Source organism: Ptiloglossa arizonensis, chromosome 6 (assembly GCF_051014685.1).
Source record: "Ptiloglossa arizonensis isolate GNS036 chromosome 6, iyPtiAriz1_principal, whole genome shotgun sequence".
NCBI lineage: Eukaryota > Metazoa > Arthropoda > Insecta > Hymenoptera > Colletidae > Ptiloglossa > Ptiloglossa arizonensis.
Window position 1 is genome coordinate 7,738,350 of NC_135053.1, and position 26,887 is coordinate 7,765,236.

A 26,887-nucleotide genomic window follows, 5' to 3' on the forward strand; every position below is an offset into this window, starting at 1 on the left:
AACCTTTTTGAATGATCCTTTTTAAGGAGGCTCCTAGGGTACCCGTATCTTACAATCATTACGTATCGGTTGTTTAGCATCGGCATTCTACGTTTTATACTAGGAAAATTTATTGTCTGTACCAATATTAAACATTTAAAATAGTAATTAAAGTCAATCTTTATAACTCTATTATGGTGTAAATGACATTAATTACTATTTTACTATTTTATAATAATAATTAATTATTATTTTACTATTTTATAATAGTAATTAATGTCGCTTAAATCACAAGTGAGTTATAAAGATTGATATCAATTACTATTTTAAATCTTTAATTAACGTTTACGCGTTGTTATTATATATTTCACAATTGTCCGGATAGTTACCTATTGTCACCAAACCGTTTTCCCATGACGATGAGACACTTTTCATTCAAAGTGGAATAACACGGTAAAAAGAAATCGTATACCAGATCTTAGGTAGTCGCTATAAAGGGGAAGCTTCGATCTTCAAACTCACGATGAAGTTAAACAATTGGGAGCGGTTTGAATTTTTTAATTTTTGTTTAGAGAACTATCTTCAATTTTTTAGTCGCTTCCTGGTGTGAGAGGGTATTTTAGGAGAATTTAACTTAGAGACATAGAAGTAGAGAATTTAACCTTTGACACGACCCAATGAAGATTATCGTACGGCTTTTTCCAAAAACTTACAACAGTTTAAAGATTGATAACGTTTGGGTCAAGGATCCGGAAACTTTTAAGCTGTAGTATATATACGTGTGTATTTTTTACCGCTGACTTGAAGTCCCGTGACAGGAATGCGAGAAAGGTGGAAGGAGTACACCTATTTTCGCGCACACATTGAATTTTAGTTCGCTATTCGTCGCGGCAGTTGGACACATGTGGACTGACTGACGACGAAGGTAGCGAGATAGAGAGAGATAACGAGAAACATGCGGCAGGCAGCATCCCATTCGCGTAGTTTTAACATATTACTATTATATTGGGTTGTACGGAAAGTCATTTCGTTTTCTTTGGTGAAAATAAAACACGATTTTTTTAGAGTGTATAAACATTTTATTAAATTGTATACTCTCCATTTTGGAAAACGAAATGACTTTTCGAACAACCCAATACATTAGTTATACCTAATGTATAACATTAATACTAATGTATTATAATGTATAATACAGGACAACAATTTTTGCTGTTTTTTTTTTCAATATGGTAGGAAAGCATCAGTTATATGTAGAAGTAAGTAAAATTTTTTTCAGGAACAAAAATAATTTAATCAAAATGTATTTTAGAAAGAAAGAAAAATGAATTTTTTATTCATTTTAAAAAAAGTTATATACAGTGTGTGGTACACAACTGTCGTCATGATTTTTCAGGCACTTTCAATAGTTTGATGGAAAAATCTTTCGGACAAAAGTTAATCAGCCTCTGATCAGCTACGAATTTACATATGAAAAAATGTTTCTTGGTTAATGTTATAATAGCTTTCACGTATCGATGGACAAAATGTATCCATTGCTTTCTTAAAAAGATGTATACATTTCTTTAAGAAAAGATTTCATTTTCGGATTTACATAATTCTGTTCGCCCTGTATTTCTTATATGCGGTAATAGCAGTGTTAAATTTTAATATCTTTAAAACATTGTTTTTGTGGAAAATGACTAGAGTTAACTCGGATTGTGCTATACAAAACATTTGATTTCATTAAGGAAAATTAATTATATTTCAAAGTCATCTTTATTACTCCACCTATAGAAAAATTGTTAATAGGACATAATATCCTTTTTTGTATGAAATAACTCTTGTGAGATAAAATAGGCGAATTAAGTATAAATGTGAGCATAAATGAAACTTTGGTAGTTTATAGTTTCCTAGATCTTCATATACATATTGATATTTATATACATATTGAGATAGAGATGCAATTGAAATCGAGCGAGACTTCAAGTCAGAGGAAGGCGATAATTACTAGGTTGTATAGTACTAGGTTGTTAAATAAGTTTTGTCGTTCGACAAAACTTATTGTACAGTATAGTAATAGGTTGCTAAACAAGTTTTGTTGTTCGATAAAACTTATTGAACAACCTGTTATTTCGATACAGATCATAATATAAACCATATTATGTCTTGTACAGTATGTATACGGTAAGGATGTATTTCATTATTATGCAGCATACGATGAACCGTCAATCTACCAATACGATACTGTAAGTTCCTCGAAATTTTTCAAGCAATATGTAACACACTCTCTACATTCTCTTTTTCTATATTATCACGAATTCGTCGCTCGTTAATCGCTCGAAAAAAAAGCCACGTTACACGCGAGTTCATTATACTCTTTGAATCACGCGTCTATCAGAATGACGTATCCAGGAATTCTGGATTATCGTATCTTACCATTGTGGCAGGTTCACACTGATAGTTGAAGCCGAAAGATAGTGAAAAGTATTTTAGTTAGTAAAGGCTAACTAAATTGTGATATTGTATCACGAGTGTAGGAAATTGCGTCATGTGCGAATTTAGAAATTTCTAAATTCTATCCAATTGCATTTCAACCGCTAAGAGTATTGTTACTCCGAAAGAAATCGTTTACTACGAGGAAATGTAACATTGTATCACGAGCGTGGGAAATTGCGTCACATGCGAATTTAGAAATTTCTAAATTCGATCCAATTGCATTTCAACCCCTAAGAGTATTGTTACTCCGAGAGAAATCGTTTACTACGAGGAAATGTAACAAAAGAAATCGTTTATTGCGAGGGAAAGTAACACGTTGAAATTTTTCTATTAAATCAGAAGGGCAATCGTATTATTCTAATCGAAATATGGCAAAGCAGTATTTCATTGCTCCCTGCCAGTGAAAACGCTGTGGCCGCACGAAGACTTTGCGTGAAAAATGATCCGAGCCGAATAATATCATCTCACTTTTTTCCTCTATTTGGCGAGTAAGTATCTAAAAAGTCTTGAACTCTGTTTTTCTAATGCCCTATCTATGCGTACATTGAATGAAATTAGTTTCGTTGATTCCATAACCGGATATATATATTTATCATTTGAGTACATTGCTCGATTAAACTTTTGACCCGACGGAGCTATATGGCACATTAAACTTTTATCCAAATTTTATCCGGCTTTTATCTATGTCGGAGCTACATGACATAATAAACTTTTAAACGTTCACATAGACGTTTATTAATTAAAGACGAACATCATCAATGACGTGTAATAGGTTAATCCTTGAATTAGAATTGTCGGATCATTAGAATCTGACCCGTTATTTCGCTCAACTCGTCCTGGCGGTAGAACAATTATTCTTTATGGCCCTTTGTATTACGCTTGAAAACAAAAATCGGGAATGTTAATAAAATCGTATTCTTAATAAAACCTTGATTCTGTTCACAATCCCTGGAAACAGAGTATAAATACTGTAGCTCATTTGGCAATTGTTACATTCGCGGTGTGAAGTTCGACTAAGACGGGTCGATAATGATTGTTGTTGCCTCAATCATTGTACCCACATTGCCCTCGAAGTAAACTTCTAAAGATATTTAATTCTGCGAAATACGTGTCGGGACATTTATTTAAATTAAATTAATATAAGTTCGTTGTAAAGGTATCGTTCGCGACGTAACGCACAATCTCCGTGTAGAGTGTAATAAAGTGACGTGAAATTAATAAAGGTTTCATCAATAATGTTCAAGCCGATAGTTAACGTAAAAGAAGGTAGAGTACGAGGTACCACCGTTAAAAGTGTTCTAGGTCCTTCTTACATAGTTTTTCACGAGATACCATTCGCGAATCCTCCTGTTGGAAAACTCAGATTCAAGGTAATTGACATATCAGATATTAAACATTTTGAGATGTCGTTCGAAACGTGTCGTTGCACTCAGGAAATAATGTATAATTAGTACTTATAAAGTAAAGTAATATAACAACTGTCGAAAGTATTGAACAACAACCTATTTAAGGGGACAAAACTCGAGTGAGACGTTTTCGGCAATTTTTTTATACTGTGAAATCTCGATGAAACTTTTCGTCACTTTCCATATTTATTCTTCAACATTCCAAAATATACAGTCGGTCGAAAAAGTTTCTTTACATGTAGAATTATTTTCCATAATTTGTTAACTAGTGTTCAGTTTGAACTCTTTCTAATTTTATAATTTCTTGCATTCTCTTTGGCATTGTTTGGACTAATTTTTGCGTTGTTCTTGGCTGAATATTTTCCCATTTTAATAATATTTCAGCTTTTAAGTTTTCTTTCTTCTTAATCGTATATTTTTTTTTCGAATTTCTTTTCATTCTTCCTCGTACACGTTTGATTGCATTAATGTCGGGGAAAAGCCGATAAATTAAAACGGAAACAAAAATGTACTACTTGGAATGTTAAAGAATATACGTATGTGAAAGGTGAAGAAAATTTTCATCGAAGTTTTACGATATAGAAAAATGGCTAAAAATCATTTTTAAGTTATTTTTCAATCCGTCGTGTCCCCGTAATGTACGGTTTCTCTATAATTAAAGTTATTGTAACATTAGATATCCTAGAAAGTTTTTGCGGTTTTCGTAGTTTAAAAATAGCTTAAATACATTTTGCTATCGTTTCTATTGCTTTAATCGTTTAAATAATCACCATTACGTTCGATAACCTTTTCGTAACACGATATAAACTTATATATTTCGTTTTAGCAAAATTTTTTTATACGAAGATAACTATTACAGCTTTGATTTTACATCATCTTCGTTCGTAAATATTTTTTCTGCTAAATAACTTTACACGAATAGAAGTAGGTGATAGTCGCGCGATGAGAAATCCGGAGAATATGGCGGATGAATTAAACGTTCTCAACCAAGTTCTTCAATCTATCTATGGTAGTTTTAATTGCATATAGCCTCGTAGTATTTCGCAGAAACAAGATGCTCTTACGATTTACTAATGTCGGTTGTTTCTTTTGAAATTTTTCTTGTAACCGTTGAAGATGCGCCAAATATGCAGTTGCTATTCTCGTTCGACTTTGTGATAAAAGTGTTCTTCTGATAAAGTGCGAGCTTGAAGTTGATTCTCCTGGTGATAACCAATAATGTGGTCGCTTTTTATTGGAGTAGAAAAGACCTTAGGATGATCTTCAGCTATAGGGGTAAAAATTTTGTTCGTGTTATCCTTCTAAATTATTACACTAGCTGAGTAAATGGTATTTGCAGAATTTCAAAGTGATTGCACGATAAGAACTGCACTTGAGTTAAAATTTTCAAATTTGAATAATTTTTATTTTAATTTTAATATACTCATGTCCCGCTGTTTCAAAAGTAGTGGTGAATATTTTTCCATAATTATATATGAATGTGTAAAATAATATTTATGCAAAATTTTTGCCAGGGAATTATAAACAACAACCGTTATAGCAGTAGGAATAGTTTTTTGCGAAAATTTCAGAAACTAAACGGTTATATGTATAGGAAAAAGTTGTTCGAAACGTTGATTTCTAAATCATATTCAAAATCATCGAAATCGGTGATATCCCTCTTTTTTAAATAATTACCAAATATTTCTGTAGGGATGCATGCTCTCCCAGAAAACTTTGACCTCTTTTATTACTATCGTAGCACTTGATCGAAGATTCAATTTCATTTTCCGCAAATTGTAAAATAACATATGTAAAACCTGTTATTACTGGGAAGCTTTGAGCCAACAATTTGAATTTGATTGTAGTCTAACAAATACATTTTGTCACTACTCCTAAGTTACCATTGTATATGAAGTTACTTTGTATAAATCCGCGATACATATACTTTGAATTCTCGACGACGACTGAATAAGAAACACTTGCTGTTACAATCTAAGGTCAAGTAGTAATTCATTTTACTATGGCAGAACAGTGTTCACGTGTAAAACTGACCGTATAAGGATCGTTGAACAGATAACAGGATTTCGTATCTTAGGAAGCTAATTAATGTAACAACGTGATACATACACTACATTGCACGTTAACTAAGCTTATCGTTACTATTATATATGTATGAAAATGTATGAAATTCTATTTTTATTTAAAAAATAGTTGTGCATACTAATAGCACATAGTCACTTTGAAATTTTGCATATATTACTTTCTCACCCAGTATCGTAATTTAGAAGATTAGTACATAAAAGATTTGAAAGTTAAATAACAAGGATTGCCCTAGTGTATAGTTTAATGGAAGAACGCACCAACCCTAAAGCATTTTTCCGTTTGACTATACACTCAAGATCATTGTTAAAAAATGTCCGGAATTTTGGAGCTCGTACCTTTAACTTTATAATACAATAAGTATTATAAAGCGTCTATTAGAATACCTTTAATGATAGAGAAAGGACACATTAGGAGAATACGATTGGTTGAAAATGACCCGAGAAACGTATTAAAGTTAAAGTTAACACGACACGTGCTATACAGAGTGTTGTGCCACTGCAATCTTGACACAATCGGGCAGGGAATGAGTTCCTGGTGAAAAAATAAGTCGAAAGCACGGATTAACATTTTTTCAAACGCTCTCAAATTTTTTGGGAGAATAAATTTCGAAAAATTGTCAAGTACACGTGTATTACAAATCGTAAGTTTTGATTCATCGGACGATAGTTTCTTCGTTCTTCCCATGCTTTCGACTTATCTTTGCACGAGAAATTACCCCGTACTTCGTGTTAATAGTCGTATTAGTTTGTTTGTTCTTCGAAATCTTGTACGAAAAAATTTTATTCCGTACTTTTTATTTATTTTTTCACGATCTATCACCCCGTGCCCGGTTGTACCACAATTGTAGAAGCACTCTGCACAATAAAACGATCGTTGCTTATTATTTAAAAAAAATACATTATCGAATCGACACAATATTCGTCTTTGCCGAGAATTTATACTTCTACTTGGAAAATAGGATCCGGAACCACCTTCTCCATGGATGGGTATCTTGGATTGCTCCGTAAGTTCCAAAAAGTACTGTACGCAGATGGAAGATACTCCACCTTACTATGTTTACGGAAACGAGGATTGTCTTTACCTGAATGTTTACACCAATTCTCTTAATCAACGCAAACCAGTTATGTTCTGGATCCATGGCGGTAGATTCATGACAGGAACAGGCAGTTACAGGTTTATGAGGCCCGATTACTTAATCGCGAAAGATGTCGTCATTGTTACAACTAATTATAGATTGGGTGTATTCGGTTAGTTGCACCGTCATTTCGAACTCAATAATTAAACAAATCTCTTGTCACATTTATACAGTGATACTAACACCGAAACTATTCAAATGTTAAAGGTTTTTTAAATCTGGGACACCGAGCTGCACCTGGCAACCAAGGTTTGAAAGACCTGATCGCAGCTTTGCAATGGATCAAAGAGAATATATCAAAGTTTGGAGGAGACCCTAACAATGTCACAGTTTTTGGTCAAAGTGCAGGATCAGTATTAACTCATGCTTTACTTTTATCTCCAAGTGCGCGAGGTAGATTCATCGTTTCTTATTTTACTAATAAAATTAATCGATATTCTGTAACAAAGTGTAAAATATGTTTCAAGGATTGATAGGTTATGTAAAATAACGGCGTGCTCGGTATCGTTTTTTGATCACGGTTTTTTTTTATTAGTCGCGAATGAACTGTCCGCGATTGGTAGTCGAATACTGTTGAGGCGATTCGGAAACTGCTCGCGACGTACTCGAGTCCGGTTCTTGTATTCCTTACTTTTGACTTGAAGTCCCGTGGCAGAAATACGGGAAAAGTAGGAGTACACCTATTCTCATGCACACATTCAATTCTAGTCCGCTATTCGTCGCGGCAGTTACGAACACATGTGGACCGAGTGACGAATAAAATACCGCGATAGAGAGAGATAACGAGAAACACGCAACAAGCAGTACCCCATTGGCGTAGTTTTAACATATTACTATTATACATCAGTTATATCTAATACAGAACAATTTTTGCTCGTTTTTTTCTCAATATACTAGGAAAGCATCGGTTATACAATTACCAGTAGAAGCAAAATCTTTTTCAGGAATAAAAATAATTTAATAAAAATGTAATTCAGAGATAAATAGAAATGAATTTTTTATTCGTCTCAAAAGAAGTTATATACAGTGTGTGGCACACAACTGTCGCCATGATTTTTCAGGCACTTTCAATAGTTTGATGAAAAAATCTTTCGGACAAAAGTTAATCAGTCTTTGGTCAGCTACGAATTTAGATATGAAAAAATGTTTCTTGGTAAACGTTATAATAGCTTTCATGTGTCGATGTGCGGACAAAATGTTACTCCACCTATAGAAAAATTGTTAATAGTACATAATATCCTTCTTTGCATTAAAAAACTCTTGTGAGATAAAATAGGCGATTTAAGTATAAATATAAGCATAAACGAAACGTCGGTAGTTTGTAGTCTCCAAGCTTTATATTTATAGACACATTGAGATAGGGACATAATTAAAATCTATTTCTACTATTATGGCAGAGTGCGTGGCTAAGTTTCAGAACGTGCGGCTCGGGTGGGGATGGGACCGCCCATCCCCACCCGAACCACACGTGACGTTCCGCGAGACTTCAAGTCAGTGGAAGGCGATACTTATAGAAAGAAGAGTTTCCCTCACCCTTACCTATTCCTTGCGCTCTTCGCGCGCTTTCTTGGAAAGGCGAGCTCAGGTGGGGAAAAAGAAAGTTTGACGACGTAGCGGAGTTTCCTTCAGGCCCGCTACTCGTGACTAACCGATTGCAGCCCTTTAGGCCGCACGTGTCTTCCAGAACCCTCGGTTTATGACGTTTGCAATTAGCTATTGAGACAGACACGGGAAAGTTACGTAACCGTGCCTGGGAGAAAGTTCAGAAAAATATTGGGTTGTTCGGAAAATCATTTCGTTTTTTTTGGTGAAAATGAAACACGATCTTTTTAGAGTGTATACACATTTTATTAAATTATATATTCTCCATTTTGGAAAACGAAATGATTTTCGGAACAACCCAATATATTTCCTGAAAAATAGTTTTCGTTGATGCTCGAGTCCTACACCGTGCTAGCTGTTTACACGCCAGACGTTTCACCTAATAGGTTGTTCGATAAGTTTTGTCCATCGATAAAATTTATTGAGCAACCTAGTACGATACTGTTCGATATAATCGTCTTTTCTCTTTAGGACTCTTTCAGAAAGCGATTCTACAAAGTGGGAATTTAACTTGTCCTTGGGGATTTGGTCAAAGTCGTTCAGAATACGGTTTCAAGCTCGCGGAGCTCCTTGGAATAACGTCTACCGATCCGGAGGAAATTGTTGAATCGTTACGTATGCTGCCCGATAAAAGTATTGCACAAGCTCAATGTAATATTATACAAAATCAGGTAAAATGTTTTACGACTTAGTGACCATTGTAATACGGTAAATTTGCGTTGTATGATTGCTGGATTTGATTTCTTGTACGATTAACGATTACTTAGGAGTAATCTCCATAGGAATTAGCGAAACGTAAAGTGAGACACAAAGTAGGCACATACTGGCATTTAAAGACATTGGTCTTATATATTTAAAGATATAATAAAAAATGAAGTTTAAAAAATTTTTGTTTCGCTTTTATGAAAATATTTGTAACATATTGCTGAAATTTTTCTGATGAAAATAAGTCCAAACACGATGCAATTTGGATAATTTATAGTTATAATAAGCAAGTTGCGCGATTGATTATTATAATCGTTTGATTGTATAGCTAGTAACTGGAAAAGTGACTCTTGGATTAAGTTCTTACAGAAATCAATTTTTCAGCTCCGAATAGTACGTAAATGATCCAATTACTGTCATTTTAAACTTATCGCGTAACTTCATTTAATTGTTTAAAAAATTAATGAACCTAAAAATCGTTCCAGATTGGAGGAACATAATATTACTTAACATCTCTTTTATTTGTGAATATTTTTTTAGATGTTGATTACGATAAATCAATTACTAATTAATGGAAAATGTACAACGAAATCCAATGTCTCTACTAGTGTCACTTGAAAAATTGTCGCTCTGTACACATTCTAAGACTGTTGCTTACTATGATCTCTAGCGGCAATCATATGACGAGAATTTATTGCATTTTTAATACGTGACACATATAAGTTTCTATTGTCTTATTATAGGAATGGTATATTTGTTTCGACATCCCCTTTGGATTGAATATCGACGATGTGGCAGATAATCCTGTTTTACCACAATCGATTGAACAATTATGTTTAAACGAGAGCAATATTCCTATTATGATCGGAACTTTGCCATATGAAACCCTAATGTTTTTGAATGGTGATGGTCGTTTATAAAAATACTTTAACGGTTAAAAGAATCGATCGATTTTTTACGAATTCTTCTTGTTTCAGACAATCTAGCGGAAGTGGTTAAATCTTATAATTTATACTTACACGAGTATGTGAAGATCTTAGGAAATATGAAAGGATACTCCCATGCGGAAGTGAACGAATTATTCCAAATGGTTAAGGAACGATATTTGAATGGACAACCAATCAGTATAGAAAAGATTGACGAATTCCTGTATCTCATGACAGATATTTATTTTTCAATTCCCATAAAATTGTACGCGGAAGATCGCGTCAAAAGAACATCTATGCCTATTTATTATTATTTGTTTTCGTATGTTGGGGAGGAAAAGACATTCACGGATTTGTTACAGAAACGAATTTTCAAAGGTAATTGTATCGTTTTTTAATTATAATTATGCGACGAATATGACGAATCTACGGCCATTAAAATGTTGAAGTAACATTAAATATGAATGTTAGGGGCGTCACATATGGATGATTTGACGTACCTGTTTTATATGCCACTTTGTAAACTTGGACAGCCTGATCCACCGGCATATGGAACGAAAGACAGACTTATAATGGAACGTTTGACTACGATGTGGACCAACTTCGCTAGAACAGGGTAAGTTATCTATGAAACTTATATATTCTATGCTCGATTATAATTATTGATGTGTCAAATATGTTTAACGCAGGAATCCCACGCCTCATCACGATGATTTTGTAGAGACCACATGGATATCTATGACAAAGGATCAGTTTAACTATTTAAAAATTGACGAAACATCGGAAATGTTAACCATGGAACCGCACCTGTTAAGCTCCAATTGACATCTTTTACTCGATATTTAATGAAAACTGATAATAGAAACGGTCGTTAGGTTGTAGATTATAATATTAATAACTCCTATTAGTAATAATATCAATATTAAAACTTTCAATATTAATAACTACTATTAGTAATAATATCAATAATAATTATTAATAATAATATTACTAAGTATTACTATCATCATGATACATATTATATTATCGTCTTCTTACGTATCTATGTTCGAAGAAAAATTAAATCGTACCAACGTATAATTTATTTAAAGTTTTTAGTACCGTATACAGGAGTTAGTTTCGCCATTCATATTAGTCGCTCACCATGATCTTCCATACGTTTACTCTGAAATTGTAATTTTTCACTGGTTAATTAAATTAAGTTTAATAAAAGATTATAAATATATTACTAAAGAGAAAAGTCTTTTCTTTTATAACCCATTGCCAAAGAAACTTTTTTAAGTGCAAAATGTAAACCTAAACACTAACAACTCTATGTAACATCTATGTAGCGTCTCGTTGAGTGGGGGCGTTCTAGCGGAGTAACGAAAGGATTAATACTTTTCTTAACTTTTTACATTATTTTATTTTATGGTCGTTCGAGTTATATATATTCTTAAATTTAATGAATATAGTAATTCGAATCCTTAATTGAAATTTCTCCACTTCTTACGGTATCACCAGATAATGATCCAATAGGAGTAATACGTAGAACTATATAACATGTTTATTACAGGGTGTCCCAATCATAACCGGTCGATTTAAATTTCGCGCTATTTTTAAAATGTCAAACCGATTAATCTGAAACTTGACATGTGTGATTTAGGCAGGTGGAAAATTAATCATGGTAAACTACACGATGAAAAAACGCGTGCAAATTATTCAAACGTATTATGAAAAATTGCGATCTTTAACGCTAACGATTCGGGAAATTAGTAATTATTTCCCTCGAAATCATGTGCCGACAAAAAGTATTGTGCAAAGTGTGGTCGCTAGATTTGTTGAAACTGGTTCAGTTGAAGATCCGAAAAAGTCACCGAGTCCCCCTACCGTTCGTTCAAGTGAAAATGTTGCTGCTGTTGCTGAAAGTGCAACAGAAACCCCGGGCACATCGATTCGACATCATTCTCAGGAACTGAACATTTCGAGGACCAACTTGCAAAGTATTTTAACAAAAGATCTCCATTTGCACGCTTATAAGATTCAATTATGCCAAGAACTTAAACCGTTGAACCATTTGTAACATTGTACGTTCGTGGATTGGGCGCTACAGAAGAAAGAAGACGATGATTTTTTTGACAAAATTATCCTCAGCGACGAGGCGTATTTTTACCTCGTGTCTACGTGAATAAACAAATTTGTCGCATATGGAGCTCGGAAAATCCACGACAGGTTGAACAATTGCCAATGCATCCACTTTTGCAAACAAAATTTCTCCAACGCGTAATTTTTCGAATAGGTGATGTCAATTCCCGTCAAAGATCATGCGATTTGACACCTTTGGACTTTTTTCTTTGGGATCACGTCATAGGTAAGTTTTATGTCGACAATCCAAAAACAATTCTGGAGCCGAAAGACAACATCGAACGTGTCATTGGTGAAATTGATCCGAGTTTATGCGAAAACGTCGTGATAAATTTTGGGAAAAGATCGGTGGTCTGTAAAAAAAACCAGGACGGCCATTTGGAAGATATTTTATTCCGTTATTAACTCCCAAGTTCGTATTTTCAAATAAAAGAAGAAATATCAAGATTACTTAAACCGTTTGAGTTTTATTCAAAAAGTAAATCGACCGGTGATGATTGGGACACCCTTTACTTTATTTCGGGCTGCAGTAACTATCGGCTTGTACAATGTTGATCAAACCCTTACATAACATTTTACATAGTGATTGCGATCTTGTCGTAACCTAAGCCATATCTCTACCGTGAGATACCTAGACCATATCTCTCGCTTGTCGTAACTTTGTCTCGAAAAGTTCTGATATCAATACGTTACGCACGAAATGAGATATAAATACACGAATGTTTCAACGATTATCTGTCTTGCTTGAACTTCATATCGCGAGTAAATGAACCACAATATGATATGTGTTGTTTATATGTTATACTTGTGCAAGAAACGTGAATGGAAACAAGTTTCTACAAGAATAAACTTTACTGTAGTTTTTGTTGACCATTCCGTATTCATTGATTCAGTAAGAACCACATGTATGGTAAGCAAGTGATGACATTTGGTAACGACATTCTAATTAACATTCTTACGTGTCGATTACCAAAGTATCTTGTTGTGACAATTATTTCCAACAAGTGTCTACGTATATCGCTAAAATTGATAAAACGAATACAAGATCGCTTCTTATAGTTTAAGGGGCTTTTCATTTTTACCTTTAAAGAAGATAAAAAAGTATTTTCCTTGTTTTTCGCATTTTCTGTTAGTATAACGTTTTCGGATATTGTCTGAAGATAGTACTATGAAGTGTAGAAAATTGGTAGTGTTACAATACTGGACGTGTTTAAATTAGAGTGTAATGCAACGTAACAATGTCGCAATTTATATACTTACAATATGAATCTTACAATATAGATTCATTTGTGAATGGTTTTTTAAATTAAAAACGTATAATTAATGTTTAAATGCATTTTAGTTTCTAAAATAAAAAAGTATACATATATTCATTATTTACGTATTTCTTTTATTTTACGTAAGATCCTGAAGAAGTTCTTACACTCTTAACGAGCGTTCCATGGAATTACGTTTTTAATATTGTTATTATACTACGGTCCAGAAAATTCATTTGCTTCTTTCATTTCTTATGCAGCTTAACACATGAGGCTCCATAGTTAACATCTTCAACTCTTCGTCGATATTTAAATAATTAATCTTATCCTTCGTCCCAGGTTCCCACCTTATCTTGATAAAATCATCGTAACATGGAGTAGGATTCCTATATGAAAAACATTGGATACATGAAACATACTACACATTACATTACAACATTGTACAGTATTGTCCGTGTAACTTGAACGAAATAAGGATCACTGCATTCATTCCAAGAATCGATTCTTTTTATTTCAAGTCGAAAACCATCCAGGTGTGAATCATCAACCAAACAGAGTAAACGAGATACACCAAGAGTGAATGCAACAGTTATCGCGACTCACATTACATGATGCGGTCAAAAAGAAACTGGACTGTGTTTATATCTCAACGTCGGTGTCCGATAACGTTTTATGGCTTTGGGTCGCAGTTCTGTATGCCCTTGTGCATCAGTATGCCATGCGCCATCGAGCAGTGAGCACAGTAACGCAAATTAAGACCAATTTTGTAGAAGTGTGATTGTGTTGTTCTGCGATATCAAAATGGATCTTAAATTTCAACAACGGGTAAACGTGAAGTTTTGTGCAAAACTTCAAAAATCTGACACAGAGGCATAAAATGCTGCAGCATGCCCATGACAATGGTACCATAGGTTGCACTCAATGTTTTGAGTTGGCACTCGTGATTAAAAAATGGTCGAATGTCTCTGGAAGACGACGAGAAATCTGGAAGACCACTAGCGCAACTTTGGCAAACGTTAGCAACATTAATCAAATTATCCGTGTTAACCGCCGAATCATCATTATGACAATGCTTCTGTATACACGGCTTTCGCAACCCGAAACTATTTAGCGAAAAACAAGATGGCGGTCGTCTCACACCGCCACGTATTCACCAGACTTACAAGGGGACCTTACGGTAGTGGAAATCGTTTTTAAAACTGTGGTAGATGCAAGTTAGTGGATATCCAGTATCGAAAAATTCTAATAGGTTTTTTCAAAATGGGCCTTAGCTTTCGAGATATTTTGATTTAAAGTTTGATACGCACATGGTAAATGAATTACTTGAATCTTTTTAACAGAGCAAGTTTTGGGTAAGTCGGTAGAGCGAGTGACTACGAAGTTGTTAGCAAAATTATCAAAAATAAATAAAATTATCGAAGCTGGGTGCACACGAGCTACTTTTACGTCAGTTGGCCAAGAAAAGCCAGAAAATATAAGTGTATGTGATGTTGTAATGTTTTTGCACACGATGTATTTACACTTGAAAGGCACACGAAAGAGAAAATTATGGGTGAATCCCATAAATAGGGAACGATAACTATATAGGCATTACGATGAACTTTGCAGAGAACTACGCGAAGATCGTAAAAAATAATTTAATTACTTTTGTATGTCAATGAATTCATTTAATGAATCGCCATTGTGTATAAAAGATTATATAAACTTTAAAGGCTGAATTCTGTACTTTGATGTTCCCAAGTTAAAGTTTCCTAAAAATCCTCTCACACGAGGAAGCGGCTGAAAAAATCGAAGATGATTTTCCAAACAGAAATAGAAAAATTTAAACCGCTCTTAATTATTAAAAAAATTTTTTACGAACTTAAGATTACCTTAAATTTAAAGATCGAAGCTTCTCCTTTACAATGACCCCCTAAATGTTGTTATACAATTTTGTTTTTACTGTGTTATTCCACTTTGAACGAAAAGTATACCGCTGGCGTAGGAATATAAATAGTTCAGTGTCGATAGGGTAACTATTCGAATATTTGTAAAAGAACGCATAAACATTAATTAAACATCTAAAATAGTATCTGAAAATTAAACTTTACAACTTTCTTATGGTTTAAATGATATTAATTACTATTTTGTATGTTTATATTCCATAATTACTATAATAGCTATCGTAGAGATACACGTGTATCATCTTGAAGTTTAGATATTGAAAATATTGGGTTTTATATAATTTATAAAACCATAATTTTATTAAATTATATATTCTCCATTTTGGAAAACGAAATGACTTTCCGAACAACCTAATATTATACTTTATGCGTTAGCATTACCACAAAGCGTGGAATATATAATAAAATTTCACAGGTAACTCACCCTGTCTTAGCGAAGTTTGTCCACATCGTAGTTAGACGTTCCATTATTATTCTGTCTTTCGTCCCACACGCTGGTGGATCAGGATTTTCAATTTTGCAACGAGGCGAGTAAAATAGGTATGCCAATTCATCCATGTGATATGCCCCTAATATTTATTTTACGTTACATTCGCTTTGTTAATGTCCAAGTGTGTATCGTATTCGTCGCATAATATCAATTAGAAAATAATGAAATTACCATCGCCGAGACGTTTTACTAGGAGATCCGCGTATGTCTTTTCCTTTCCGACATAGGAAAACCTGTAAAAGTAACTAGGCGTGGATGTCCTCTTTACACGATCCTCGACGTACAATTTGAATGGAATACCAATATAAACATCTGTAATGAAATAAAGATACAAGTCAATCCTATCTCGACTGATCGGTTGTCCATTAAAATACCGATCTTTGACAGTTTTTAATAAATCTTCTAATTCCGTGGATCCTAATTTTCTCAATCCACCTAAAACATTTATGTGACCAAGTAAGTATTTATTGTAATTTTTCACCGTGTCTGGTTCATTATCTGAAACAAAAACACGTAGACGAGTACAATCGATTATTCAAAGGTGTTGAATTGTTGATTGCTTCGGTGGAAAATCACCATCGATAAAAAAGCCCATTTCGCATGAACAGTATCCAGACATAATGGGAATATCGACGTCGTTTGGATACAATTGTTCGATTTGCATTGGTAATACAGGGTTCTCCGCTAATTCATCCTGATTCATTCCAAAGGGGAATTTGTAAAGCATGGCCTCCTGTAGAACGATGAGTGAAACTCACATTTTTTCGGTTACGCGCGAAGAATTACAGCGAAGGAAAACATTTTACCTCTTTTGTAGCAATAAATGGTTGAACTTTGGCGATATCTTTATCGGGCAGCTTACGTAACAGTTCAACAACTTCTTCGGGATCGGTAGACGTTATTCCAAGGAGTTTCGCGAGTTTAAATCCGCGAGCTGGACGACTCTGGCCAAAACCCCAAGGACACATCAAACTTCCACTTTGTAGAATCGCTTTGTGAAAAAGACCTGTGAAGGAACAATGATTTCGCGAATTCTAACAATTTTCACCGAAACGTAATATTTATGTTTCAACTGGATTATATTTTACGGTTCGTTGAAGGATATTATCTAGTTTCACTAATGGTGAATAAGAAACGATAAATAAATATACCTCGTGCACTCGGTGATATAGTTAAGGCATGAGTTAATACTGTTCCCGCGCTTTGACCAAAAAGCGTAACATTGTTAGGATCTCCTCCAAAATTTGCAATATTTTCCTTGACCCACTGCAAGGCTGCGATCAAGTCTTTCAGACCTTGATTTCCGGGTACGGCCCGATGTCCAAGATTCAAAAAACCTTGAAATTTTCAATAGATACTACGTTCCGGTGTTAATGTTTGTATAATGCGGCATAAGGGTGACAACACTCTTTTGATTATCGAGTTGGAGATGATGATGCAACTAACCGAATGCAGCCAGTCTGTAATTAACTGTAACAATGACGACGTCTTTCGCGAGTAAATAATCAGGCTGTAGAAGCGCGAAATTTCCTGTTCCTGACACAAATGCACCACCATGGATCCAGAACATAACTGGTTTCGATTGATCGAGAAGATTGGTGTAAACATTGAGATAAAGACAATCCTCTTCCCCGATAACATTGTAGGGTGGTCGGTCTCGTGTCTGTACACAAATTTTTCGTGTACATGTAGAAGCGTCCCTGACACCCACCCATGGAGCAGGTGGTTCTGGATCCTAATTTGCAAACAGAAATACATATATGAATCCTCAATGAAAACGAATTGAATTGATTTCATGAGGCAGTGTTAAAATAATAAACATTCTATTCTACAACGCTTGTCATTGTGTCTAGTATTTTTTGATATTTGTTCAACCCCAATTTATCGTCCGGAGTGTTGTGTTACTCAGTCTTGGGAATATCTTACGTAATTATTTCTAGAAATTATTCAACCGAAAGTAGGAAACACTCGATTGTGAAAAGAATCGGTAAATGTTCATTGTAGCCTTGTAAAGAAAAAGAAAATTCAACTTTTGAAATAATTTTCTTACGATCGTTCGACATATGTTTTTTTAACGAAAATTACAGAACCGTGATGTTCACAATTTTTAAACGATTTAACGTGCTCCTTTAATTTTGTCGTAAAGCGCATACTTTTCTAAGTTGAATAATACTTTTTAAAAGATTACCTTGAATCTGAGCTTTCCGATTGGAGGTGCAGCATAAGGTATCTCGTGAAAAGCGATGTAAGATAAACCTAGAACACCTTTAACGGTGTCACCTTGTACCTGACCTTGGTTTGTAGCAACAATCGGTTTATGTATAGTTGAGCAAGTTCTTTTCCATTTCACCAACAATTCGATGCACTCTATCCAAGGATGGTGATTTCGACGTAATCTACATGTAGTAAATATTTCAATGAAGCGATCTAACTTATTTTAACTTGATATTGGAAATAAATGAATTCCAATATGAGATGCATTATTTATATTCTTGCAAGAAAAATAAATCAGTAGGAGTTTCTAGGAAGAAAATTGTTCACCAATCCGAATAGTGAGAATGATAAATATGAACCTTCTTCGTCTGTCTATAACAGTTCTGTCTTGGATAGTCCCCGCCCTTTATATTAATTGTTTCGTCTTTTAATCGTTTCCGCCTTACACAATATATTAACGCATAGATATCACCACTACCAATTTTAACGCACAAACCGTCTGTGAAAACCGGTTTGATTGAATACTATCACTTACGTTTGCAGACAAATCATTTTCCACGATTTGTATAATGCAAAGAAGTATTGTATCGAAGAAACAAATTTTTTATGGAAAAACACGTTTCAGACCTCTCGATCACATTTTGTCGATTAAAAGAAAACTTTCTTTGAATATTATTAACACGATTGCGTTTAAACGGCTGAATAGATTTCAATGAAACTTCGTACAGTAAGATATTTATATATGTGGTTTCAACTATCCGCGATAGTTCAACTATCCATACTTGTCGATAAAACTGACATCGTTGAAAAATGATACCTGCTCATACTATGCACGGCCTAGAAAAAGCCCCGTGTAATGACCGCCCCTCATTTCGCCTGTATCGCCTTTGATGCTCTAATAACACTTAAGTTTCAGGTGGATAATTATTTGTTGCGTATTTTCGTATCGTACGTGAGAAGTGAACCTTCTCTGTTCAATAATTAATATTGAAATTATGAAATTATAAAATTTTTGACAACGAATAAACAAGATAAATAAAGCACAAGAATTTCAATTTACACACTTTATTCGCATTGAAATGGTAAAAATAAATTTGATAAAACTCAGTTATTAGGAGTTAAAAATAAAAAAAATAAACTTTAACGTATACAATAATTAATGTAATGTCTTTAGCGAAATTTTGATTTTTACTTTTAATTTCGAATAATTAAGATCGAATTTTACGAAATTTCGACTCATTTTGTAGGAAAAAGTTATAATCAATATTTCGAAGTTGTAGAACTACAATCTGAGATTTTCATTGAGGGAGAAATGGTCTCGATGCTTCAGTTCGCGTGGCGATTACTTTAGTCTCCAAAGAAGAAGCGACGAGTATTTTCGAGCAGTACATTAATTTTTACAAGACGGTGTTCACAAATCTTGAAAACATAATTAATTTGCTACCGACTACAACACGCTTTTCGAATTTAACGTCAACTCCAGTGAATTATAAATAAGTTACATTGCAAATACCGGAACGAATCGTAGTAAGAAGCATCGAAGATGAATCATTTTCGACTGGTAGAAGACAATAGTTTGAATTTCAAAAGCCGAGATAGCTAGAAGCAGACTTTTTAGATACATCGGCCGACTACAGTATTACAATATGAAATTTATGCAAGAAGAAAAGGTCTTCGTTCCAGGGTATGAAAAAGGTAACGCAGACTTTGAGTATCAAAAGAGATTAGTAAAATACTGAAAAAATGGGCCAGACAAACAGAAATCCTTTATCGTGGTTCAAAATAATTTCCAGATGGTCAACTCACGTAAACAATTATACAGATGGAAAAATACAGAAAATAAAAATGCACACAATTTACAGAACAAAAGAGTTCTCGTAGACAGTGCACTCGCTATAATAAAAGGTTACACATACAATTTCAATAAATTCTCATTATTCATCAGGGAATTTCCATACACTTGGGATTCTGGGTGAAAAAAAAGTATTATCAACGAAACAGAAAATTGTTTATAATTTCGAGAGTATTAATTTTCCAATCCATGCTATTTAGGATTTATTTCTTCCATCTTGTAAGTTCTGAACCTATTTTGTTTGACACTCTGTATACTCTTTGGATATTTTATAATAGTTTTGAATAATCACTCGATAATAAATCGATTCTAGTTTTCTGCTGCGACGTATTCAAATTATGTGGAATATTTATAACTTTTTTTCGTTGCAATGTATACGTAACTTAAATTTACTTATCAGTTTAAAGGCAACAATTAGCATTATATTTCAAAACAATTAGATACGAATGTGGATAAAAACCCTTCAAAGCAAACTTAAATGATATCAAGTGCTGTATAATTTGGAAATAATTATATACAATTTCATGCATTGGTGCACTTTAAAAATACAAGTGTATATTTTTTAAATGGAAAACTTTTGAGTTGTTGGGAAAGTCATTTCGTCTTCCAAAATGGAGAATATGAAAACATAAAATGTTTATGCACTCTAAAAAAATCGTGTTTCATTTTCACCAAAAAAAAAAACGAAATAACTTTTCGAACAACCCAATATAATTTTGTAATTACATATTTTCGTATTTGACGAAAGTTATCGATGTGTTTAGCGAATGTTTTCAATTTATACTCCCAATACCAGTAAAAATTATCAGTATTTGAAACAGATCCATATATGTACTTATGTTTTTGTTGTAGATCTAACGTTAAAAAATTCGCACAGTTTACACGTATTTACTGAAATAGTAATTTAATTAAGGATAGAAAGTAAGTAATACAATTTTAGGACGGATACGTTCTGCCCGATGTCTGGAACGATACTTTAGGAACTGAAAATCAGAAACAAAAGTATTTATATTTAACCCCACTAACGACAGGATTCCAAGAGTCGGAGACGCAACACGACAATGTATAACGTTGTCCAACAGTTTTTATATATACCTTAGCGGCGAAAATAAGCAAGATTTCACTTGTTTCGGCTAACTATTTTCGATTTTACAAAGGGTTACATTTTTCATCGATAGCCTGTTTGTAATTACTAAAATAACACAGTAAATTTGATGTATTTCTAACGTATGCTACTATGGAAAATATATGAAAAACATACGCAGAATATAATTCATAAGATACAATAGTATGTAAAAATTTATGTATTGGTACTTCTTTTCTTACTATAAAATGGACTTGGTACACTATGTATAAATTGACCTAAAAAAGTTTTATGTATTTCATATACCTTGGGAGGAATATTTTAATACAATTATGATTCATCTTATATGAACTTAGAAACGTCTTTAGTATTAAATTTGAATCGGTGCTAATTCTTGAACATTAATTAAGTAAAAGATTAACAAATTGTTTTTAGCTTTAAATATCTCGAGACAGAGAATAAAAAATTTATACAACTTACACAACGAAAGAGATTCTACGCATGAAGTAGTTCAGTGCTGTCTATTATAGGACTCTCCCGTGTCCTTGCGTCTCCTTCTAATCTACCTTCTAATCTATATTGTCTAAAAAAGAAATAAAAAAAAAAATGGACAATTCCTATTTACATTTGAAAGTAGAAACCTGCGTGATTACAATAGTATAAGCTTCTATCCCATAGGCCGCCTCATATCGATTATCGATTCACAAGTGTTCATCACGATGATTTTTCTATTTAGAAAAGCGATTAATTGAATTTCGGCACTTTTGAGTAAAAAATACAACTTCTGCGCGTATTGTGTAAATACTAAGAATTAAACAAAGGATAAATTAATGTACCACAAAGACAATTATTACTTTCCATGCTTCAAAACTTTATGAAATACGTTTTAACATCGAGTCTCGAGCAAAATCAATTTCTATAAGTTTCTTAATCAGTTTTAATGCATAAATAAGATGCACACTGTTGGATTAATATTAGGAACATGCGTAAATCGTTCGCCTTCGCAGATTTCACAATATCTTGATGTTTATTTATCATAATCATTAACAATCGTCGTAAGACCATAGCTTAAATAAGTATTAACAATGTCCTAGTATAAATAATGGCTTAAAAGTCATCACTTTCTGGAAATATTTGTTAGATCGATCAAAGACAATCGAAGTAACCGTGCGATAAAATAAATGAATATTTCTCTACATATCGAAATTATAGTTTGTATTTATGCATATACATTCTGAACGCTCAGTGACACACATATGTCACACGGCAATGAAATGGGTTGCCATCTACTAGAGAATAGGTGAACTACACTTAAGGTGTGAAAACACCTGGCGGAGAAACGCTCAAGTTTGTTGAGGAATTGTTCTTATTTCCACCAATAGATAGAGCCACGAGCTTAATTTACCGACATTACAGATAAGTAATTCCATTTGTATGGTATTCCCTAGGGTGCAATAAAATAAATAAATATTTCTGTAAAAAGTTTCGTATGTATCATCTTTCGAATAAATGTAAAGTTAAACGAAATCAGCGTAATGAAATTTCTCTGCATTCTAGCCTTCCTTTATATATTTAAAAAAATCTTTGATACCTCGAAAACATGCCTACACGTCTCGATTACCGATTCACAAGTGTTTATCACGATGATTTTTCTATATAGAAAAACGATTAATCGAAATTCAGCACGTTTGAGTAAACAATACAACTTCTACGCGTATTGTGTAAATTATGAGAATTAAATGTATGTTAAATTATTGCATTAAATAGACAATTAGTACTTTCCATGCTTTAAAACTTTACGAAACAAGTTTTTATTTTGAATATCGATCAAAATCAATTTCTATAAGTATAAACATTTATAATGCATAAATAAGATACATATTGTTCGATTAATATTCGGAACATGCGTAAATGTTATTAAAAATCGCGGAAATGTACAAACATTCACCGAAACCGTTCGCCTTTGCAGATATCGCAATTTCTTGAAGTTTATTTATCATACTTCTTAACAATCGTCGTGAGACCGTAGATTAAACAATTATTAACAATGTTCTAGTATAAATTATGGCTTGAAAGTCGTCACTTTCTGGAAATATTTGTTAAATCGAACAAAGACAATCGAAGTAACCGTGGGATAAAATAAATGAATATTTCTCTACATATCGAAATTGTAGTTTGATTCAGGCACATACAATCTGAACGCTTAGTGACACACATATGTCACACGGCAATGAAAGGGGTTGCCATCTACTAGAGAATAGGTAAACTACACTTAAGGTGTGAAAACACCTGGCGGAGAAACGCTCAAGTTTGTCGAGGAATTGTTCTGAATTTTATCAATAGATGGCGCCACGAGCATAAATTTACCGACATTAAAGATAAGTAATTCCATTTGTATGATATTCCCTACCGTGCGATAAAATAAATAAATATTTCTCTACATATCGAATTATTGTTTGTATGCATGCAAATATATTCGGAACGCGCAATTCCAAACATTTGTAACGTGGTAATTATATGGGTTGCCGCCCCTTGGAGAACATACGTGTTAATTTTCGCGATTGTGACTAACATTTATGCATGTTCTCAATATTAATCGAACAATTTGTATCTTATTTATGCATTATAAATGATTATACTTATAGAAATTAATTTTCATCGAGATTCAAAGTAAGAACTCCTTTAGTAATGTTTCAAAGCATGAAAAGTAATAATTATCTATTTAGTGCAATAGTTTAACATTTATTTAATTCTCATAATTTACACAATACGCGTAGAAGTTGTATTTTTTACTGAAACGTGCTGAATTTCGATTAATCGCTTTTCTATATAGAAAAATCATCGTGATAAACACTTGTGAGTCGATAATCGATACGTGTAGCCTGGATTTCGAGGTATCAAAGATTTTTTTAAATGTATAAAGGAAGGCTAGAATGCAGAGAAATTTCATTACGCTAATTTCGTTTAACTTTACATTTATTCGAAAGATGATACATACGAAACTTTGTACAGAAATATTTATTTATTTTATTGCACCGTAGGGAATACCCTACAAATGGAATTACTTATCTGTAATGTCGGTAAATAATGCTCGTGGCGCTCTCTATTGGTGAAAATAAGAACAATTCCTCAACAAACTTGAGCGTTTCTCCGCCAGGTGTTTTCACACCTTAATCGCCGTGTGACATATGTGTGTCACTGAGCGTTCGGAATACATATCCATATATACAAACTATTTTTTCGATATGTAGAGAAATATTCATTTATTTTATCGCATGGTTACTTCGATTATCTTTGTTCGATCTAACGAATATTTCAAGGAATTGATGGCTTTTAAGCCATTATTTATACTAGAACATTGTTAATAATTGTTTAATCTACGGTCCCACGACGATTGTTAATAAATATGATAAATAAACATTAAGAAATTACGAAATCTGCGAAGGCGAACGGTTTCGGTGAATGGTTGTTCATTTCCGCGATTGTTACTAACATTTACGCTGGTTCCCAATATTAATCGAACAATTTGTATCTTATTTATGCATTATAAATGATTATACTTATAGAAATTAATTTTCATCGAGATTCAAAGTAAGAACTCCTTTAGTAATGTTTCAAAGCATGAAAAGTAATAATTATCTATTTAGTGCAATAGTTTAACATTTATTTAATCCTCATAATTTACACAATACGCGTAGAAGTTGTATTTTTTACTGAAACGTGCTGAATTTCGATTAATCGCTTTTCTATATAGAAAAATCATCGTGATAAACACTTGTGAGTCGATAATCGATACGTGTAGCCTGGATTTCGAGGTATCAAAGATTTTTTTAAATGTATAAAGGAAGGCTAGAATGCAGAGAAATTTCATTACGCTAATTTCGTTTAACTTTACATTTATTCGAAAGATGATACATACGAAACTTTGTACAGAAATATTTATTTATTTTATTGCACCGTAGGGAATACCCTACAAATGGAATTACTTATCTGTAATGTCGGTAAATAATGCTCGTGGCGCTCTCTATTGGTGAAAATAAGAACAATTCCTCAACAAACTTGAGCGTTTCTCCGCCAGGTGTTTTCACACCTTAATCGCCGTGTGACATATGTGTGTCACTGAGCGTTCGGAATACATATCCATATATACAAACTATTTTTTCGATATGTAGAGAAATATTCATTTATTTTATCGCATGGTTACTTCGATTATCTTTGTTCGATCTAACGAATATTTCAAGGAATTGATGGCTTTTAAGTCATTATTTATACTAGAACATTGTTAATAATTGTTTAATCTACGGTCCCACGACGATTGTTAATAAATATGATAAATAAACATTAAGAAATTACGAAATCTGCGAAGGCGAACGGTTTCGGTGAATGGTTGTTCATTTCCGCGATTGTTACTAACATTTACGCTGGTTCCCAATATTAATCGAACAATGTGCATCGTATTTATGCATCAAAAATGATTGATTCGCCTATAGCAATTGATTTTGATCGAACTTCAAAGTAAAGAGATGTTTCTTAAAGTTTTAAAGCATGGAAAGTAATAATTGTCTATGAGATATATCAATTTAACATTTGATTAATACTTGAAGAATCGAAATTTTTGGTATTTTCCTGATACCAAAGGTTGAAATTCAGGCATAAATTTTAGAAAATGTTTGATTTTTGGACTCTTGGTGTCAGTATACGATATGCGAGGAAGTGGCACGATTTCGCGGATTCTTAGACTTGTAAAATTCCAAGAATTTCCGCGAATCGAAATTTTTTGGACTTTCGAACGAATTTCTGAATCATGGATCCCGATTTTCTTTGTATCAGGAGAACATGATAGTCGAGGACATATAGTTTTAGTAGTTTTAGCAGTTTGATAGGATCGGGTTAAAGAAATGGAAACAAATAATGGACAAAAATAAAATTTCTGTTGTCAGTGAAATTGATTTTATTTCAATACATCAATTCATCGGAAATACAATCGCTTTTCTTCGATCCATTAACATATTCGCACTTTCATACTCATTACAAAAATGTTGTTCTTTAAAGTACTTTACTTGTGGAAAGTACTGTAACGTAAAGTACTCTACTGTACCGTAAAAATTACTATTCTAAACTCGCAGCCGATTAGCTCGGTACTACCCACGACGAATAATTATTGTTCGTCGCGAGTAATACCGATTACCAGGTCTCACCACGTGGAGGTTGCTGCGAGCGGAGACCCGGAGAGAGATAGATGGAATCAAAGTTCCATCGATCTCCCTCGACACGCGATACAAACGAAGTTACTAAACCAAAGAGATGGAAGGAATCAATGTTCCTTCGATCTCCTCGTTTAGTTCTGCCAAGCAATTACATTATGGAAAAATTAGGCAAAATTGGAAAAGACGCGACACGAACCGTGCAGTTGGTCCTACTAGGTCGGTCCCGTTTCCCCTCAGTGGGCCCGATTAAAGAGGAAATGCACGACGCCGTCCACTCCTTGGAGTGCCCCGTTTCTCCCAACTCCGCGTCAGGAACCACGCAAAGCGTGGACCTAACTTACGAAGGATGACGAAGAGAGGGTCTTATGGCACAGGGCTTCCACAGGGACCGATGCGAACACCTG

The 26,887-nt window shown here is 33.6% G+C and overlaps 2 protein-coding genes across 3 annotated transcripts; one reads left to right on the forward strand and one right to left on the reverse strand.

The window, feature by feature from the left end:
- The first annotated feature begins 3,689 nt into the window (after window positions 1–3,689).
- Window positions 3,690–12,375, forward strand: LOC143148373 (esterase E4-like). The gene is made up of 9 exons (XM_076314667.1): window positions 3,690–3,824; window positions 6,904–7,192; window positions 7,288–7,473; window positions 9,154–9,353; window positions 10,131–10,290; window positions 10,365–10,691; window positions 10,785–10,929; window positions 11,003–11,122; window positions 12,129–12,375. The coding sequence occupies exons 1-9, from the start codon at window positions 3,690–3,692 to the stop codon at window positions 12,373–12,375; spliced, it is 1,809 nt and encodes a 602-aa protein (XP_076170782.1).
- Window positions 12,376–13,806: 1,431 nt separating this feature from the next.
- On the reverse strand, window positions 13,807–19,048 carry LOC143148737 (esterase FE4-like). 2 transcript variants are annotated; one of them, XM_076315373.1, is made up of 10 exons: window positions 18,876–19,048; window positions 18,315–18,522; window positions 17,573–17,861; window positions 17,278–17,463; window positions 16,933–17,132; window positions 16,703–16,859; window positions 16,298–16,624; window positions 16,061–16,205; window positions 15,565–15,708; window positions 14,759–15,472 (listed from the first exon to the last, which is right to left on the reverse strand). In XM_076315373.1, exons 1-9 carry the CDS (start codon window positions 18,890–18,892, stop codon window positions 15,606–15,608), a joined length of 1,632 nt encoding a protein of 543 aa, XP_076171488.1. In that variant the 5' UTR covers window positions 18,893–19,048; the 3' UTR covers window positions 14,759–15,472; window positions 15,565–15,605. The 2 variants fall into 2 exon arrangements, with proteins under 2 accessions (XP_076171487.1, XP_076171488.1); XM_076315372.1 differs by lacking the exons at window positions 14,759–15,472; window positions 15,565–15,708 and adding an exon at window positions 13,807–14,079 and having other exon boundaries at window positions 18,876–19,047.
- Between the last annotated feature and the right edge of the window lie 7,839 nt (window positions 19,049–26,887).

Bases quoted from the DNA above. Each gene is read 5' to 3' on its own strand.
- LOC143148373 (XM_076314667.1), top strand. From the start codon at position 3,690: ATGTTCAAGCCGATAGTTAACGTAAAAGAAGGTAGAGTACGAGGTACC. The intron at 10,291-10,364 runs GTGATGGTCGTT...TTCTTGTTTCAG, and splicing joins AACCCTAATGTTTTTGAATG to ACAATCTAGCGGAAGTGGTT. The intron at 11,123-12,128 runs GTTAAGCTCCAA...TGTGGTCGCTAG, and splicing joins TTAACCATGGAACCGCACCT to ATTTGTTGAAACTGGTTCAG.
- LOC143148737 (XM_076315372.1), bottom strand. The intron at 17,464-17,572 runs GTTAGTTGCATC...GAAAATTTCAAG, and splicing joins TTACAGACTGGCTGCATTCG to GTTTTTTGAATCTTGGACAT. The intron at 16,860-16,932 runs GTAAAATGTTTT...ATCGTTCTACAG, and splicing joins CATTTATTGCTACAAAAGAG to GAGGCCATGCTTTACAAATT.